At 27.4% G+C, this 20,583-nt stretch overlaps 1 protein-coding gene across 1 annotated transcript in view; it reads left to right on the top strand.

Moving 5' to 3' along the window:
* The first annotated feature begins 18,841 nt into the window (after window positions 1-18,841).
* Window positions 18,842-20,583, top strand: part of LOC101515039 (auxin response factor 9-like) — a 5,827-nt gene continuing 4,085 nt past the window's right edge. The window contains exons 1-5 of the mRNA XM_073370287.1: window positions 18,842-19,225; window positions 19,331-19,449; window positions 20,093-20,188; window positions 20,387-20,443; window positions 20,545-20,583. Of these exons, the coding sequence (XP_073226388.1) occupies window positions 19,192-19,225; window positions 19,331-19,449; window positions 20,093-20,188; window positions 20,387-20,443; window positions 20,545-20,583 (345 nt within the window). The 5' untranslated portion in view covers window positions 18,842-19,191. The remainder of the gene's footprint in view (window positions 19,226-19,330; window positions 19,450-20,092; window positions 20,189-20,386; window positions 20,444-20,544) is intronic.

Below are 20,583 nucleotides of genomic sequence, written 5' to 3'. Positions count from 1 at the left end.
AAGGTTAATCCTTTGTCGCAAGGATATGAATTTGTCTTCAAATCTAATAAGATTCATTCACTTCCAAATTATCCAAAAAACTTCTGTGATAAAAGAAAGAATAAGATGTTCAATTTGTTTACTCCAATTATTGTTGCAAACATTAAGAATCACATAAGGGAATTTAGATTTGGTTGCACCTGCAAAACATTGGTAATCCAATTCCATCAAATTTCTACAAAATCATTGTGAAAGAAAATATGGTTAGCAAACTCATTTGGTTTGCCAAACGAGCAATAATATGAAACTGTAATCAATCCTCATTTCTTGAAATTATCATCAATAGCCACTACATTAAAGAAAATTCTCCATAAAAGTAAAGACTTGGCGTGAGGAATGCAATGAGACCAAATGTATTTTCCGCAAGAATCCTTATAGAAGGAGTTTGATTTGCTATTGTATGCACCTTCAAACTCAAACTTTAGACATTTCAAGTAATCTCAAACTCTAGTATTATGAATTGAACTAGTTGGGATAATCATATTCTTGATGTCCTTACAAAGGTGAGAAATTTTTTGTTGCGTAATCTTTGAAAAATGTTATTTACTATCTCTAATAAAATATACCACAATGAGCGTTGAAATAATATAACTATAAAGATCAAGCACATCATATTTTCTGTTCTTGAGCCATTTACTATACTAGAAGCTATTATTCTATGAGATTTCCAACAACATGTCCCTTAAACCAAAACAAATCGAGGATTTTATATAACTTGCAACAGGATTACTAGTTGGTGAAGAATCTACTTCTAAGAACTCTTGCACTTTAATTGTCTTTGGTTAAGGTGCCCCATCACAACTTAAGACAATTTGCTTCATTTATCTTTACAATATTTTTAAGACCTAATCCACCACATTCCAAAAGGATGCACAATTTGTGTCAATAAATATTGATAAGCTACTTGGTGTTTATGCAACCATACCAAATAAAATATGTAACCCATTTGTTAATACCGATTTCGGTCATTAGTAAATATTGAAGTTATAAATCAACATGTCATGAATCACAATTTTGACAAGTTTAACTCTTCCCATTAAAGAAAGAGCTACCTTTTCAAGAGTCCAATTTCTCTTGATCTTATTAGTAATAGGTTGCAAGTGGATAAGTTTAGGTTGATCAATGAAAATTGGCACTCCTAAATAGTTGAAAGGAACACTAACTAGACCAAAACTAAGAATGCCACAAATAGTTTGGAGTCTAGAATTTGGAATAGCACCTTGAAAAATCTTACATTTATCAGGACTAATCTATTGGCCATAATAAGAACAATAATAATGAAGAAGCTTATGGACAAGCTATCATGGCTTAAAGAATGAGCATCATTATTATTCGATTTTCGAGTGGGCAACTCTGATGCCGAAAATTTAGATGTTATGGGTGAAATAAAAAAATTAATATTTTCATTACTATAGTTTGAGTCTTGTGTGCAAAAAATTGAGCAATTGTTTCAAGATTTTGTTATATGTACAATCAAAATGATTTTAATCATAATATTTAAGAAGACAAAATTTTCAAGTTTATTCTTAGTTTGAAAGTTGGTATGTGCAACGTCACAAGAAAAACATCATTAAGGCGTGAAAAGACTCTAAGTCTTCAATTTCTCATCTTCATTCTTTATTTTTCTTTTATATTTTAATAACTATATTGTGATTCATTTATTTCGTTGAATTTGATATACTTTGATCTTGATATGTATATTACTCAACGTAAAAAAAATTTATTTTTGCGCCCCTCTAAAATTCAGACTCTAGACAGTTGTCCATCTCAAATGTACTTGGCAACCAATGGAGCGGGGGAAATTCGAGAGTCATCAACTCACCCTGATTTGTTGACTCTACTTCTCATTTCCTTTGTTGGTTTAAAAAAACTATATCAAATTATGATTGTAATGATGTTGATGTAATGTTATCAGTTTGTTGTGGCATTCGATTTGTCCGTAGTGTACTTTTTTAAAAGGTAAACCTATTGGCATTAGATAGCTTATTTAAAAGGCATGGAGAATTATAGTTGAACACTTAATATCTTGTTGTTACACTTCGTACTTCAGAAGTCAGATTAATAATAAATTTGATTGTGGTTTTTTTTCGTGTCATTTGGTATTATTAAATTTAGGTCTATTTAAGGAAAAAATCTGAGTCATGTCCCTTCATGATAATGTTATATGTGTGTTTTGTCTGTATGTTGGACTTTTTTTTACCTCAATATGATATTACAACTCTATATAAACTTTATGGAACCAACAATGCGGAAGTATTGACATTGACAAAGTGGAGTAAGCATCAAATGTATTTTTATTATCGTTAGAGTTATTTCTATTGTAGGTTTTTCTATTAGATTTCCAACGCCACAAAGAATTCCTTAAATAGATACTTGTAGCTCAAGTTATTATCAAAATAATAAAGTAATGTAGTTGTCGTCTAATACTAATCGATTAGAAATTTTGACTAATCGTTTAATGTAATAGAAATTTTATATTTTTGTTATTTTAACATCATAACCTATTCTTGCCATCCCTTATTGATATAGATTGTGTTTTGCCTCCTCTAGTTTGATCGAAAGCACTATTTAAACATCTTTTAAAGTTCTTTGATCACAATTATTTAAAAACCTCTACGCACTCTATATGCCTTCCTTATCGATTCTTCTCTAGAATCACATTACTAATCATTAGTGAGTGTTTCTAATTCTTGACTTAGTTCATATCTTTTTGAGTATTTATCGCTCTCTTTCTTCCTTGATCATGAACATTCAGCAATCTCAAAAATCTATAATCGATGTAGGATTCATCAGTTTGTAAAGGCGCATTCATGATCAAAAATCCAATAATCATGTTCATGGGGTTAGTGAGACATCTCGTCGTCTCATTGGTTGAATCTAGTTAACTAACCTATGTTATAATTACTTTGGTAAATTAGAGTAAATCAAAGAAGTAGGGGAATATATATATAATCATAGTGTATTGTGGCATATGCCACGTGAACCAATGAAGTAAAAAAATAACGCATCAAACAAAACAACCAAAATATAACATGGTGACCATCAACCAATAAAACAAACTCGATACTGGCCAAAACAATATACATATATCCTCATTTTTTGAGTCTCCACTTTTACCTCTATTTGGGACAAACCCTAAGGGGTAGCATAATGATGTAAAGAAAATATAGACTCAATAATTTACAACTGATATTCCCTAGGTACCTAACCTCTCCTACAACTGCACCCATATTCTTGATAGACTTGGTTGAATAGTTTGTGATAAACACGACTATTTTCGCCTACCTACCTTTTTCCTAGGTTATCAGGAACCAAAGCTTGTGGAAGAGACAATGAATGTCCCATATATGTTGGAAGGAAAAATCATGTATGATCCGAACGTGTGCCACAAATGTAGTATCTTCTTGTCTAGGAGTCTTGTCTATGTAGGTGACTCATATGGTGTAGATGGTTGTGCTTCCGATTCAAAGGTTCAATACTTGTCGCCTACATCTTCATGATGCAAAAATTCCAAGTCACTTCAAAGTGTTGTCCAAATGCCCTCGAAAAGTAATGAGGAAGATAGCAAGCCATTTGCAACACAAACGTAACATACCACACACACATCAAAATAAGGGCTAAGATTTACGTACAAGCATAAAACGAGGTGTAACGCCCCATATTTTTTAATCCAAAACGTTACTTAAAAAAACATACTTATTTCTTAAAAAGTTTATGAATCTTTTCTTTTTCTTTCTAATACTCAACATTTAATCATTTCATATAATTAGTAACAATCACGTCATTTAATATCATTAAGAAAATATATATTCAAAATTAAAATAATATGAAGACAATTATTTTTAACGGAAGGTAAACCACTTCCATATTTCTAGAATTCTAGTGCACTTTAAAAGTTTGTGACAAAAGATTAACAGAACTTAAAAAAAAAATTGGACAATTCCATCATTACAAAATCTTCTTGAAAGAAAAACTCATGTTTACTCCACGTTCGCCACACATAAATTACTCATTAACTACTCTTGAATCTCCTCGAACTCATTAGTAACTAAAATGTTGTTGTAAGGGTCAATTTTTTCCATCATCCACATCAAACCAAAGCAAGACATATAGAAGAATAACACAAAACTCATAAACGTAAAAACTTCCCACTTTAAAAGAAAAAAAATGAACAAACTAATAAATTTTATATCAACACATATGCATGATGAATGCTCCTAAAACTACATGATCTGGATATAAATCTGCTACTAAGGCAACTTCCACCCAGAAAATCACATCTGCCACTAAGGTAACTTCCACACAGAAAATCACATCTGCTACTAAGGCAACTTCCACACAGAAAATCACACCTGCCACTAAGGCAACTTCTACGAAGATGCATATGCCATGCCATGAAGATGTAGTATGAAATAGATATATTCCCACACAGCCCACTAAGAATTATGCCATGAGCATTCAAAAATCACTTTTTTAAAATCATCTTCTTATTCACACATTATTAAGAACACATACACACATCTATATCATGAGTATCACATATTCATAGATAAACAATGATAAAAATTATGACTATCACCACATACACATAGAGATAAAAGTTTGATATCATATAGGTCATAAAAATTAACACTTTAACATATATAACAATAAAATTCACACTCCAACTAATATACATAATAAGGGTTAAATTTTGTTTATCATACATCGCGTAAAATTTCATACTTTACTACATAGGAGTCAAATATTAAATTCAATCTCACAAAAATTGGGGTTTTATTAGTCTACATTTATTTCTTTTAAAATACAAGTAATCGCGATTATTTATTTCATGTCATTCAATTAATGGCCTAACTATAATTTGTATGGGGAAAAACCATTACCTTGGCCGCTTTTCTTCCTAGTACAAAGCTCTAAGCCTCCACAAAGAAGTTCTAAGCTTTTGATGCCGAAAAAGAGGAGGTGATGGTGATGGTGGCTAGGATTTTTGGTTTTATTTATAAAGGATTTGTGAAATAGGGTTTGTAGTAGTGACTAGGGTTTTCGGTATTCTTTTCTTAGTGTTGGGCCTAAATGAGGAATAGAAAGGAGACAATATTATTATTATTATTATTATTATTATTATTATTATTATTATTATTATTATTATTATTATTATTATTATTATTATTATTATTAAATAAAACAACTATTACCATAACTAATTTTTGTTAACACAATTTCATTACTAATGTATTACCAACATTTCAAAACTAATATTTATAAAAAGTAATTTAAGTAATTACTATTTTAAAATACATTAATAACGAAAACTCTCGTATTCACAATATTAACTACAATTATTATTATACTATTTTACAAAGTAATCACATAAAAATACTATCATCTTTATAGAATAGTCAAAATGATAAAATAATTAATTTAACATAAATAATTTATATTTATGACAAAATCTCAATAAATACGTATAAAACCATCATATCTTAGAAAATATATAGAAATAAAGAAATTAATCACAATATTACTACCATCTCAAAACCATTATTTATAAAACAAATAATTAAAATAGGAAATAATCTTAAATAATTAAAATATAACTATGCACACATTTACTATATAGTTTAACGCACCCGAAAATATCACCACTTTAACATCTAATGCATATCTACATTTAAACTCACTCAAAAATCTTATCCTCTAAAATACTTTCGCTAAAATACCATTATATTTTTGAAAATAAATTAAATAACTAAACATAATATTTATAATTTATATTACTTATTAAATCAAATATATACGATTATCAAACCATAAGACTCACACATACAAGGAGAAGTAATCATAAAATTAATCAACATATATTCTAAAATAATTTTAACACCAAATTAATTTCTTTAAAATCCTATTTAATTAATAAAATAGTTGATCATGAAATTTAGGATTTACAACTCTATCCAACTTAAAGAAGTTTCGTCCTCGAAATTTGTAATGACGAATAAGCAAATTATTATCTAAATTACCATAATCAAAATCGAAACTTAGTATCTAACGATATAATAGGCATGCCGAAGGTATTCATAATTTATTTAAGTACAACATATCATAAATCACCTTGCATAGCATGATAGGGATTATAACATGAGTTGATATCACATTTAGCATTCAATTATGGACGACAACACCATAGAGTCACTCACTATAATCTACAAATAAAATATAACATATAGGCTTAGTTGGTAATTACTTACTAAATTTAATTGAGGTGAAATGAAACATATTTCAAGTACATTGTTAATTTCTACTAATGTAAGTCGAATAAGACAAATAATTATCACACGTATTTTAATATTGAATAATATTAATAATTTCTGATTATTTTTTATACGAGGGATATGACATAAAAAAAGGAATACATATTTCACATACAGTCATGCACATAAGCATGTCATCCTCAAAGTACAACCCTCATATCAAGTCTTAATTATTTAACTGCATTCCTCACATATAATGCGATTCAGACCACTAAATATTGTTAAGAGTAATTTATATATATATATATATATATATATATATATATATATATATCAGTTATATATCACATGGAATACTTGCTACAAACATCCTCAATATATTGGTCATATAACACTTGATTTCTCATGGAGTATATGTTTTATAAGTCAATACTATTGAAATATTAACCAATATTTTAATCTTGCCATACAGAAATAATAAAATCCACGTCAAGATAACCAGTCAATAATCAACCTTGTGTTTACCATACACACGATACTGGACTTCATAATCTTGATGTAAGTCTATATGATATCTCAAGTCATGACCACTCTAACCCTAAGTACAAACAAGGTCTCATGTCACACCAAATTCGTTATCTCAAGTTATCCATTACACTTATCACCTAGGTTGAGTTTCAACCTATATTATGCTTCATTAATCACTTTTTATTTAACCTCACCATATCATTTCTAATGATATCATTCATCAATTCATAATATAAAGGTTAGTCAGCCTTACTCATTCTAACTATCACAAGTATTCATACATCACATAGCACATTCGAACAATTAGGGCAAATAACACACAAGAAAGTAATCAGTGCATCTATCAATAATATTCATTAGATCAATCCTATGATATATGGTATATGCCTGGCATAACCTTATTAGTAACATTGATGAGTTACTAACGAACATTAACTTTCCTTAACTATTTATCTCTAGTAGAGCATGGATCACCCTACACATATATATTGAATATTTTATGCTAATTGTCTCAAAGTGTACGGAATTTTTGACTCGCCTTAGTTGATGACTAAAAAGAACTTGAGAGTGTTTGAATATAGCCTTCAAGCACCTTAATGCTACTACCCACCTCAAATTAACTCGAACGACTCTTATAACAATAGTCATGTTGATACCATAATAATCGATAATTTGCCAAGAGTTCGAATATGTATTTAAAATGAAATTAAAAATAATCATAGGAAATTCTAACCTCATGGAAATGGTGAATATAGGATTTAGGGGTTTGTAAATGCCTACAACACCGTAACATAGCCCTACTAACGACATAAAACCCTAATTCAATATTTTAAAATTTTTGAAAAATATTTAAAACAAAATGAGCTAATTTTGACTTACCTTTGGCATCCTAATTAATAATCATAAAAAAGTAATGAAATGAAATAGGAATTACCTCTATAGCCTTTGGATTGAAAACCTAACACATTTGAAAGATCGATCAGAATCCTCGATACATCGAAAACTTTCTCAATTGGATAATAATGGATTGGTAATTGAATAAAATAATGGTTATGTTTGGTTTGAGAATATTTTATGCTCATTCTATATTCTCTATATATTTAAATTGTGATTCTCACCATATTACCAACATTTTAGGTGTTAACAATGAAATGATCTTTACAAAAATTCTCGCAATATAAAGTCAAGAGTTAAAGACTCGAGGTCCTTATATTCTAACTACATTGAAGGTTTTAGGACACACTTCTAATTAGAAGTTTATAAATATTTAGATTAACATTATTTACAATTGAGATATTCTTATGTAATATGTTTTAATAAATATAGGTTTTTTATTTTCAATATATTTATGCTATTTTTATGTTAATTCTGGAATTACTTGGATATGGTGTCACACAACCAATATTGTTGTACTATGGTGAAAGGATCTTCATGATAGTTATCATGATGTGACTTCAAGAGTTAAGGACTCAAGGTCTTTATAATCTAGTTACATTAGACTTTAATCATGTTATATAGATTTTCAATATGAACGGTGATAGTCCACACCATAACTCAGAGGGCATTGGTGGTATTATTAGAGATGTGTAGGGAGAAGTTTTTCCAGCTACCACTTGGAAAATTGACAATCTTTCTAATCTAATGTAGCTGAAGCAATCAAATTCTAATTGGCATTCCAATTCACCTTAAATTCCTAATGTTTGAGCTTACAAAACCTTGTTAGATTTGTTTTAATTATAATAATAATATTTGGATTGAGAAATGTTCTCTATGTATTATTCGGTTTATTTCAATTGGTTAATGAATATATTTTTCTGTATAAATAAACACATTAGATTCTTTTGCTAAATTCGTTAGATATTTTTCATTTAAAAAATGTTAGATATCATATTTTCCAATTAACTCCTTCCATATTGTAATTTATTAAGAATGCAAGTTAATTTAATAAACACGTGTATGACCATGAAAGAGAAAAATTTAAGTCTAATTCATTAAATTGGGGGAAAAGACGTGCTGAACAGTAGACAAGAATATTATAAAATCTCTGTGAGTATTTAGAGGCATATATTCTCTTCAAAGGTTTATATATGATCCCTGTCTCACTAACAAAATAGAGTCAAGTCCCCTTGATGAGGAATATTCCTATTCGGTGGCTTTTTTTTTTCTTTCTAGAATGGACAAATTGATATTTTGTTTTTAAATTCATTTAATTAATTTGTCAACTATAAATATTATAGTAGTAATATAAATATAAATGTATACTTTTTCATACATTTCTTTCATAAAAAATAATTTTATTTAAGAGATGTCAAATTTATCATAATAAAAAGTAGATATTTAAATTTAAATTTATTACTTAATGAGAATATGATTTTTCCCATTAAAATCAATTTTTTTATTTTTAATTTTAAGTGAAATATTTTAATAATTTAGGATTCAACTAAAAATAAATAAAGTCTAATCAATAATTATTTTCACTAAAATTAAAATTTTAATTTTTTTGAATATTCGTTTTTAATTTAAACTTATTAACTAGATTAAAATCAAATGGATATTAAACTCTATTGATAATATAAATGTATATTTTATTCATCATTCTAGAAAGTTGACCCTCCAAAAATAAGCATATCGTAGCATTAGCGCATAATCAGCACTTAGGAAGATGTGGTATCAATTTGAATTACCAAAACAAAAAGAAAATGACAAAGAAAAAGAAAAGAAAATGGTTGAAATAATAGAATAAAATAAATAAATGATTTGCGTTGTGCCTTGTGCTGGGTAACTTGAGCCAATCCTGTTGCATGCTTGGAAACAGACAACAAGACACGTGGCATTTAACGGTGACGGAGTTATTGCTTCTGTTCAGTCTCCGTTATATCGTTACCCCAAATCACACGCATCTTTGGTTGCCCCGTTCTTCCTTTTCCACCACGCACTTGGCTAGTTTGGCTTCGAAACTGGGTAGAATTAGCCTAATTATTTCATAAATTAGCAAAAAATCATAATTATTATTGGATTGACATTTTAATTATGATTGGTATCTCAGCCTAATTATTATTTTTTAGTTAAAAAAAACAAGTAATCTAACAAATTTGAAGGGTTAAGCAAACTTTAAAAATCTATATATTAGGTTTAATTATAATATTAGTCCTTCTATTTTCCTGATTCATAAAATTGGTTTTTCTATTTTAAAAGTCGACATTTTTTATCTCTCTTTTTAATTTTTTAACTAAAAAATAAGGATATGAGATGTTTTAAATAGACTAAATTACATATGCGGTCCCTTAACTTAATTGCAGTTAACGTTTTAGTCTTTTATAAAAGACTAAAACGTTAACTGAAATTAATTTTTTTTCGAGTTGGTCATTTATTTTAATTTTAAGTGACAATTTGATATTTATGTTTTAAAATATCAATAATGTTGTTCTTTTTTTTACAAAAATTCAAAAAAAATCATCAAATTTTTTAAACAAAACCCATAAAATTCATTATCATCTTCAATAAAATGCAAATTTAATCAAATTCATAATTTAAATCTTTAAATAAACTCATATTTTCATTCTTTATTTGATGTTGTTGGAGATAAAAATATGAGTTTATTTGAATATTTGAGTTACGAATTTGATGAAATTTGCATTATATTGAAGATGATTATTAATTTTATGGGCTTTATTTGAAAAAATTGATGATTTTTTTGAATTTTTGTAAAAAAAAAAGGATAACATTGTTGACATTTTAAAATATCAAATATCAAATTGTTACTTAAAATTAAAATAAATGACCAAAACAAAAAATAAAAAACAAAAAAAAAAGATAAATGATTAAAACGTTATCTGAAATTAAGTTAATGAACCACAAATGTAATTTAGCCTTTTAAATAATATGGCATATGATACGATACTGTAAAATTATTAACACCCATGAAATTTAAATAAAACATAGTAAAAACTTAGCTTTCAACTTCAAATTTTTTCATTTTTTTAATTGAATTAATGACATATGAATAATTAATGCGTCTAAATGGTTCTATATCATAAAATTGTATGTCATATCATTAAAAATATGTTAATTATGTATTTTTTAGTTCAAAAATTTGAGAGAGGGACCAAAACTGTCGACTTTTAAAATAGAAGGACTATTTCCGTGAATTTGTAATAATAGATGGACTAAAACTGCAATTAAACCTATATATTAAAAACTTATCAGTAATATACACGCACTTAAAAAAATAGGTGTATGTTTTAGAAAATAAAAAGTGTATATTAACAATTTACGTACTTTTTATTTGGACAAAAAAATTAATATATTTTATTTTTAAACAATTTTTACTAATGAGTATAATTGTAATTTTATATTTTTTATTATTTTAGAGAAATAATATCTCATTCACAAATTTTTCAATTCAATTACTCTTTCGTTGCTCTCTTGGCCGCATCATTTCCAATTTACTGTCATCAATTTCATTATAATTTATTTTACTTGTCTTTCAATTTTGTTCATATGGGTTATCTTTAATAGCTTTTGATTGTTATTCTATATTTTCATATGGGTTTGATTTCTCACAAGGCTTAATAGTTTATTCTAACTTTTTTTATTCAAATGGGTAAATCTATCATATGTGTGATATGTACAACATTTCAGTGAAAAATTCTTCTACTTTAATAAATCACAACTTATTCATACATATTGTTTTTTTAATAAAATAACATGTCTTTGAATCACTTAATGGTTTAGTAGCTTTAATTAAAATGAAAGAGTTGTTAATATACAGATCTAAAAAATAAAGTGTATAAGGTGATAATGTATGTCCACTAATATAAATTTATAAGATTGTCCTTAATGCAAAACTAGTTTTAATTGGTTTTTCTATCCAAATGAAGAGTATGTAGGTTGCTAACATACACAATTTATTTTCTAGGTGTCTATATACTAGCAACATATATATATATATATATATATATATATATATATTAAAGCAAGATTAAATCTAGACAACATTTATGATTTTTGAAATATTCAATAAGATTAATTTTTAATTGTTTATCAAAATTATTTTTATGTATATTATTTTAAATGTAAAAAAAAATAGTTGCATAAACTAGATTAGAATCATAGACAAAAGATTTAAAATCTTACACTTTAAATGAATTAACAAATAATTGAATAAATTTGTAATGTAATTAATAATATCATAAACTTCTTTGTTGAGAAAATATTTTTTTAGGTGTAAAAACATTTAACTTAATGGTTTAGGTCGGTCTTGAAGTGAAATAAAAAGTCACTACTCAAAATATAAGAGTATGCTCTTTTAAATTTTGATCTTGCACTTAGTAAATACCTTTCTCAAGTGTGTTTTTGAAAAACAGTAATTGCTAAAAGACTTTCTCACGTGGATGATGTTCTGAAAACAATTTATAATAAAATCTAAGGTTGTTTCAAACAAATAGTAGATGTGTGGTGATTTGTGTATGTTTAATATGAAGAATAAAGGTTAGATAGTTAATAAACAAGAAGTATTTTAGTTTATCTAATATTGACTAGTTAAATCCTTACAACTTAGATCACTCTGGATCTTACAACTTGTATTCTACTACTCTTAACAGGTTTATACTTTGTATTCTCTTAGCCTTACGAGTTTACAACCAATATTTTTTTTATCATTGACAAGCTTACAAGATATTCTGTTAATCTAACTTTAAAAGGAAGACTTCAAGAAGTTACAAGAATATGATAGAGATTTTGTGGGATCTACAACTCAAGATGAATGAGATTGATATATAAACACACTCAGAATTTTGATCCACAAATACGTTATGAGCTGAAGTGTGTTGGAGATGAATATCTTATAATACTTGCACTTAAAAAGTGGATTATGGTTCAAATGTATTCTCTTAGCTTCTGAAGTTCAACAAAAACATGAGTTTATATTCTATTTCTTGTCCCGTGTTTTTGGTCTATCATGCATCATAATTAAAATGATAACTCCAAACATTGAAACATTCATTTTTCAACAAGAATAAGTATTCCATTAAGTTCGCCATATAACTTGCACATTGAAAAGATTGATCAACAATGCAATTAATACACATTTAAAGCATTGCTAACAAAAATATAAATTATAAATTTTCACAATTTTAATTTATTTATCAATTAACATGATAAATTAAAATTAATCATTTTACATCCATAACAAAACATGACTAGAAGTACAATTAGAGCACATTAGAAAGATTGCTTGCAAGGAAGAAAAGAGGTGAATTTGTACAAAAATGATGTTAACTCATTTAACATTTAGCATGATAATTTGAAAAATGTTAATGTGTAATGTATGAGCAAAAATCATGCATGGGATTATAATGAACATAGCAGTCCTTATCTAAAACATTAAAGAATACTAATTCTTTTAAAATTCTTATTTAACAAGTGTTGTTAAAGCCTAAGATATTATGTAATAATTTTAATTATCAAACTAAATTTGTACATTTTTTTACGAATATTATGTTATCGTGAAGAGTGTTGGAACAAATAGTATAAAATTTATTGAATTTAAGCTCGAAACTAGATATATACATATACAAGTAGTAATAAAGAGTGATGCAATACATTAAATTTAAAATCATATACTTGCCTAATAAATTAGTATGCATAACTAGTTTCAAGACCATCTATACCATAACTTTGGATGAGTGGTATAAGGTGGAATAATAGAATTAGATAAATTAATTTGATAAATGAATTTTATTGTATGAAAAATGGACATTATTTCATTATATTCTATCTGACTTTATCCTATTCTATACCACCAATTCAAACAATCCCTTAATATATGACATGACATTGTTTGTATAATAATAATAATAATAATAATAATAATAATAATAATAATAATAATAATAATAATAATAATAATAATAATAATAATAATAATAATAATAATAATAATAAGGTGGAATAATAGAATTAGATAAATTAATTTGATAAATGAATTTTATTGTATGAAAAATGGACATTATTTCATTATATTCTATCTGACTTTATCCTATTCTATACCACCAATTCAAACAATCCCTTAATATATGACATGACATTGTTTGTATAATAATAATAATAATAATAATAATAATAATAATAATAATAATAATAATAATAATAATAATATATTATTATTATTATTTTATATATGAATGTATTTTCAAATAAACAAAAAATGAAACAATTCAAAAAAATTAAAGATATATACACAAAAGAAAGTCAAAGTTTAGACGAAAAACTAAATATAAACCTTGATTGAAAAGGTAATATAAAATTATATATTAAGATTATGTGTATTTATAGGTATGTCATGTAATACAAAGGTTGACCTAGACTTGTCTCTTTTCAAACTAGGTCATATTATATGTTAGGTTTGTTTGGGGCAAGTTGAGTCAGTAAATTGAGTCGGGTCTTGAACACTACATCATGATTTCAAGGAAGCTATACAAATTAGAACTTCAATGTTGATGTTGGTTCAAATTGTAATTATGCTCATGGGTAGCCCAAGCATAAAATAGATCAACCATTGCTTTAGTCCTCTCAAAAACATGGATAAATGCTTACTTAACAAAAATATAACAACATCACTCAATTGTGGCTAAATAATACGAAAGATATATTTATGGGCTAAATAAAAAATCATATTTTTTTTTGGAAAATAATTACATACAATTACAATAAACATCATTTTGATTTGCATGTGAAGGGATTGATACAACTAAAGTCTTGATTAACAAAGTTAAATAATGTGGTTTAAAATTTGAAGGGTGTTAAAATTAAGCCAATTCAAGAAAGAAAAGTGGTGGCTCTATCACTAAAATTATGGGAGATACACGTATAACTTATGTTCAAGATACACGTGATCGGTTGAAGTTAGAGTTTATATGGCGAATGTTAAATGATGAACCTAAGTGATCAAATTCATCATTAATACTTAATAGATAGCTAGAGAATAAAGTCATCTGCTTATGGAGTATACCCATCCTCTTCTAATTCACACATGCAAAAAAGTTGTGATTGCAACCTAATTTCACTTAAAGAGTTGTCCAACCGGAATAAAAGTAGTTAAAAGAAAAAAGGAAATCAAAAGCAAGTGAAACATTTTCTACTCATATTGATTTAAAATGTGGAAGAGGCACAAGAATCAACAACTTCAATTTTAGAAGAATTGGTATGTGGTGTACATGATATTAACAAGTTGAAGGAAAAAATGTTGTGCATTAAGAAAATGCAACTAAACACAAAGAAGATAGATTTCTAGGTTTGATACAAAAGAGTTACAAATGAAAGATCATAAAATATTGTTTAAACAAAATGCGCAAAAGGTATAACTAGTGTAAGTCTCAACTAGGTTGACACTACACACACTAATAATCATTTGCAACACCAACATATTAATAGATAAAATTATGGAGAAAAAATAAGACGTGAGAGACCTAACCAAAACCTCTGAAAATCGTTTAAATCTAAAGATAGGAAAATTATTCATATTTCTAAAAAACTCTTCTGATATAAAGTTAGAGATTAAATTCAACCAAGTAAAATCCTGAAATGAGGCACCAAATGAAGCAACTTCATCGGCACATGCATTTCCTTCTCAATATATATGGGAACATAAGGGATAAGCAAATTAGTCCATCTATACACAATCTCCATGGGATAAATGAATAGTCCTTAAACATAGAAACTACAATAACATAATCACTAAAGATTAAGTCAACTTTTCTCAAAGACAATTTTAATAGTCAAAATTGCACCCTATATGTTCAACATAGAGAACGTTACAAATTTTTATTGCTAGATTTGATTTTAAAATTGATAGTTTATTTTTTTTTAAGATGGTGTCGATGGGGGATGGAGTGATGATTAACAATAATTAGTGGTTATGTGTAACATTAAAACAAAAACAAGAATTATAAAAACTATTTTTATGATTTTTAAAATTATAAAAGTAAAATTATTTTAAAATTAAATAGAAAATCAATTTAACCTATTTTTTTTACCGAAATATGTTTTATTTTCAAAATCAAAAATCAAAAACTTAGAATCACTCAAATTGCCACTTAGATTTTAGGAGGCCGAAAGAAAAATATTTTGTGGTTTCTCAATTAAGTAAACTATCCTCGTAGTAAAATAAGAAAAATATTTATTTAATTTTTATTATAGATTAATTTTTTTATACCATAGTAAAATATGATGAAATATTTGATACATTAAAGATAGTGGAATTTTTTTTACACTATTAACCAATCACAAACTAGAATTTGCATGACTTTTAAGTTAGATATACTAATAAAAGTCAAAGTATTTTAAAGATCGAACAAATATGATTTAAGAACTGCAGAAAAGATTGTTTCACTGATAGTACACGTGGATTAAATATTTATGTTTAACATTTTATATTTTCCAAAAACAATTAACACCTAATGTATCAAATTGTTCCTTAATATTACCCAACAATTTGTCTACTAATTATTAATTACATACTAAAATCACATGCTCATAATGTAATTTATATAGAAAGATACATTTTTTTTATACAAAAATATTATCTGTAGAATTGTTCTAGTTTGGAGGTGTTTGCATCCAAATATTTATCATCTACATCAGTTGCATGGTGCGGCAGTTGCAGTGATCGTTTGATCTAAACTTTTCTTCCTAGATCTAATAGTCCTCGCAATTGTTACATCATGTAGTTGTGGGGACTATTCGATTTAGAGAGATAAATTTAGATCATACAATCCCCACAACAGCTGCGACGCAGTTGATGTAGATGATCCACACATTACGTGTTAGTGTGCATGCAAGTGTTGTACTCTTCTTGAGAGAAACAAAAAATCATCATCATCAGAGTTATCGTTCTTATCATCAGACTATTCATCGTTTGATCTAGATTTTACATGAAGATCTCTTGATTTTGACTTCTTCCATTTAGATTTGAAAGCAGTTAACTTTGATTTCTTTTGTGGTTTTTCTTCATTAAGCTCTATCATATTGGCTCGGAGACAACACATGAGATTCTTGTAGAGGCTACTTGTTGAGATTTTTTTTTCTTGAATAGTTACGACTTTGGGTTTACTTTTGCTTGGTAAACTTCTCTGAATCTTCTTTACTTGATCAACAGAGGTATAACTTTTGTTAACAACTCTTAACCTAGAAACTAAGATTTGAAATCTTGAGTAAATTGGAGCATGATAAAATAAACAGGGACTAGACTAAAATAACCACTAATTAGTTGTGAGCGACTCTATTAGCTTGCCTCATAATAAAAGCTTAGTCGAAAGTAGCATTGGTATAGAGAGGATGGTTCTACATTGGTGAACCAGAGACCCAATTAAGTACCATAATACGAGTCATTTAAAATGGCATGCACCACAATTTAGCAATCACTTTCAAATAGAATCATATTGAAACCTTGCCCATGTGCTAGTTGGAAAACAACAAACATAGATGTAGCTTCACATTCCAAAATAGTGGGAAGACAATGATACGAGATGTTTTCAGCCAGGATAAAGTGATCACTGATGTCACAGAAGCACACACCAACACCAAATTTGCATTCTTCATGGAAGATTTAAAGATACCATCATATTATTAATTAAAATATTTTTGGGATCAAATAATAAGTTTTGACACCGTAAAAAAAATAATCGACAAAACCTCTAATACCAAGTAGTAATTTCTATTGATTCATCACAAACTTATCTAAGCATTGATCCATTCTAAAAAAACCCACTAGAATAAGACTTGTTTCTTATGTCTGGTTGGAATAGACAAGACAAAAGAGACACACATGACACCACACACCTCAAGTTGTTGACATTTAAAATATAATCCAATTTAAATAAAATTGCAAATATTAAAAAAATAAATAATCAATTGATTGAACTCAAATAATTAATTAATTTTAATTTTTTAAAACAGTAAAAGTTAGTAATTAGTTTGTTATATTAGTAATTTTTTTCTTCTTAATCTGAGTTTAAATTCAATCATTCATTTCTTTAATCCTTAGTTCAAATTAGTTGAACTATCCACTCATTCCAATTAATCAACTTCAATTAAAAATAAATTATTCAGAAGAACTCAAATTTAAATTTTGACTAAAATAATTGTTGACTATACTTTATTTATCTCTTGGATGAATTCTAAATTACTATGAATCCATTCTCATAAAATTTAGAGAATTAAAACTAGCAATGTTCACAAGTCATGATGACTTGTTTAACCCACTCATCCAAACTAATCCAACTAATATTTTATCTAAATCTCATTGAGTGTGAACCCAACTAAAACTAACATGTTCTAACTTGAAGTAAGTTAATATGAAAAATAAATTTTTGATTTTCTACTCGGGAATCTATGAACCCAACCCTTTCAAAAAAATTATCATTTTTAAATTTTTGTTAATATAAATTAAGACTTATATGTATTATTGATGAAAAATGTTTCAAATAAATCCAAATGTTACAATTTCATATTATCACATTTAGTCATAAAAAGAAACTCATATAAATGATATATTTTTTAAAATCATTTTTAGAATTTCGTGTCTTACAAACTCGACAATTCAACCTAGATCAACTCACTTATCACTTATTTAAATTAGTTCAATTTAAAAAATAGAGATATTTTATGCAATCTAAATCAATAAAATTTGATTAAATCATTGTATCAACCAAATCTAAAAATAGTTAAAGCCAAAATATATATAAAAAAAAAATAAACTATTATTTTTGTCTTTGAAAATGTCAACCGTTATTATTTTGATCTATAACTTAACTATAACTTTAAATGATTAAAATATGTAATTTTCAAAAATAAAAATTCTTAAAAAATACAATTTAATATTAAATTAATATATAATCATTATGACGTTAGAAACTAAAATATCATTTACTTACATTTTGAAGTACTAAAATAATAGGATACAAAACAAACAAAGGAGGCAACAAAATTGGACCATGTATAAAAAAATAAAAAAATAAAAAAACAGAGAGTGGTTTATGTCTGACGAATGTGTGTATGAAGTGATTCCAACCAAACAACTAACGCCGTTTCCTTTCCCACCCTCTCTACAGACAAACTAAGCGTCGTTCATAAAACCGCTTCTCTAACCGTTTCACTGCTTTATTGCTTCTTCTTCCTACCTTCTTCTACTGCTTCGTTTTAAGTTACAACAAAAATTAACTTGTTCTTCAACCGTCTCAACTAACTAGATCTCGTTTCTTAACTGTTTCTCTTTTTGTCGTGCTTGGTTGGAACAAAGAGGATTCCTATTCACAAAGACAAAAAGGTGTTGTTTCTGTTTCTGTCTTTTTTTGTTGTTGTTGTTGAATGAATCATGTTGAATCGTGGCTCAAATGTTTCAGCTGAAGGTAAGAATCGAATGTTTTGTTTGTTTTTTTTAAGAATCTGATGTTTTTTTTTTGTTTTTGTTTTTTTTTTTTTTGGTGTTTATGTTTTTTTATGTGGTGATGCAGTTGGTGGTTGTTCGGATGAGATGTATGAAGTACAATGGGAAAAGATTGCGGGACCATTGGTGGAGGTTCCTCGTGTTGGTCAGAGGGTTTTCTATTTCCCTCAAGGGCACATGGAACAAGTGAGTTTTTTCTTTCAATTTCCATTTCCCTTTGTGTTATATTTAGTTTTAGTTTTTTTGTTTTTTTTTAGTTTCAAGGTTTTAAATCGCGGTTGCGATTTTTTGTTTTTTGGAGAATCGTGGTCAAATACAGCTGATGTGGTCTGAATTTCGGTGAAGAGAATCTAAGTCTTGTAGTGATTATTGATATTGTGGAGAATCATAGTCAAATACAGTTGACTTGATCTTAATTGTGGTCAAGATAATTGCAGTCTTGTAGTGATGATTGATATTGTGGAGAATCGCGTCAAATACAGCTGATGTGAGCTAACTTTCGGTCAAGAGAATGGTAGTCTACTCATGATTATTGCTATTGTGGATAATTATGGTCAAATGCGACTGATGCAGCATCAATTGCAGTTGTTTTGGAATCTTTGATAGAGAATTATAGTCAAATAGGACTGATATAATCTTGATTGTGATCGAATAGACAACAAAAACTTTTGATGTCACGATTTAGATCGAAGTGGTGGAAATTATTTTGGTTTGCTTTCCTTTTTTAGCAGGAAATTTATGTTTGTCTGAAAATGGAGCTGTAGGGTGGTCTTGGTTTTGCATATGATGAAAATTTCATTTTTTTAACTTTTTTTATTTGTTGTTGTAGTTAGAGGCTTCTACTAATCAGGAACTAAATCAGAGAATCCCTTTGTTGAAACTTCCTAATAAGATCCTTTGTCGCGTCGTGAACGTCCATTTACTGGTAATTTTCTCCTTAATTATCATCCTTTTTTGATTATATGATAGGAAAGTAATAATAAATGGTGTTTGGTTGATAAGGAAATTGTCAAAGGATCATCTTGATTTTGGAGTTTCTATTTATAGTTTGGTTTAAACTTTAATTATTAACTAACAAATGAAAAAAAATAACTTACCTTGAATTAATTTTGCCATGTTTTAGGCTGAACAAGAAACAGATGAGGTTTATGCACAGATAACTTTGGTACCAGAATCTAATGTAAGAATGTTGCTGCCTCTTTTTGTTTTCTCTACTTTTAATGGTCAACCAAAGATTCGTTTCGCCCCTTGTTTAGATTCTAATGGAAAAAAATGTATTAGCAAGATGAGCCTACAATCCCCGATCTGTGCCCTGCTGAA

This window comes from Cicer arietinum, chromosome 6, assembly GCF_000331145.2.
Source record: "Cicer arietinum cultivar CDC Frontier isolate Library 1 chromosome 6, Cicar.CDCFrontier_v2.0, whole genome shotgun sequence".
Lineage (NCBI taxonomy): Eukaryota > Viridiplantae > Streptophyta > Magnoliopsida > Fabales > Fabaceae > Cicer > Cicer arietinum.
This window is presented reverse-complemented; position numbering and strand designations above follow the sequence as displayed.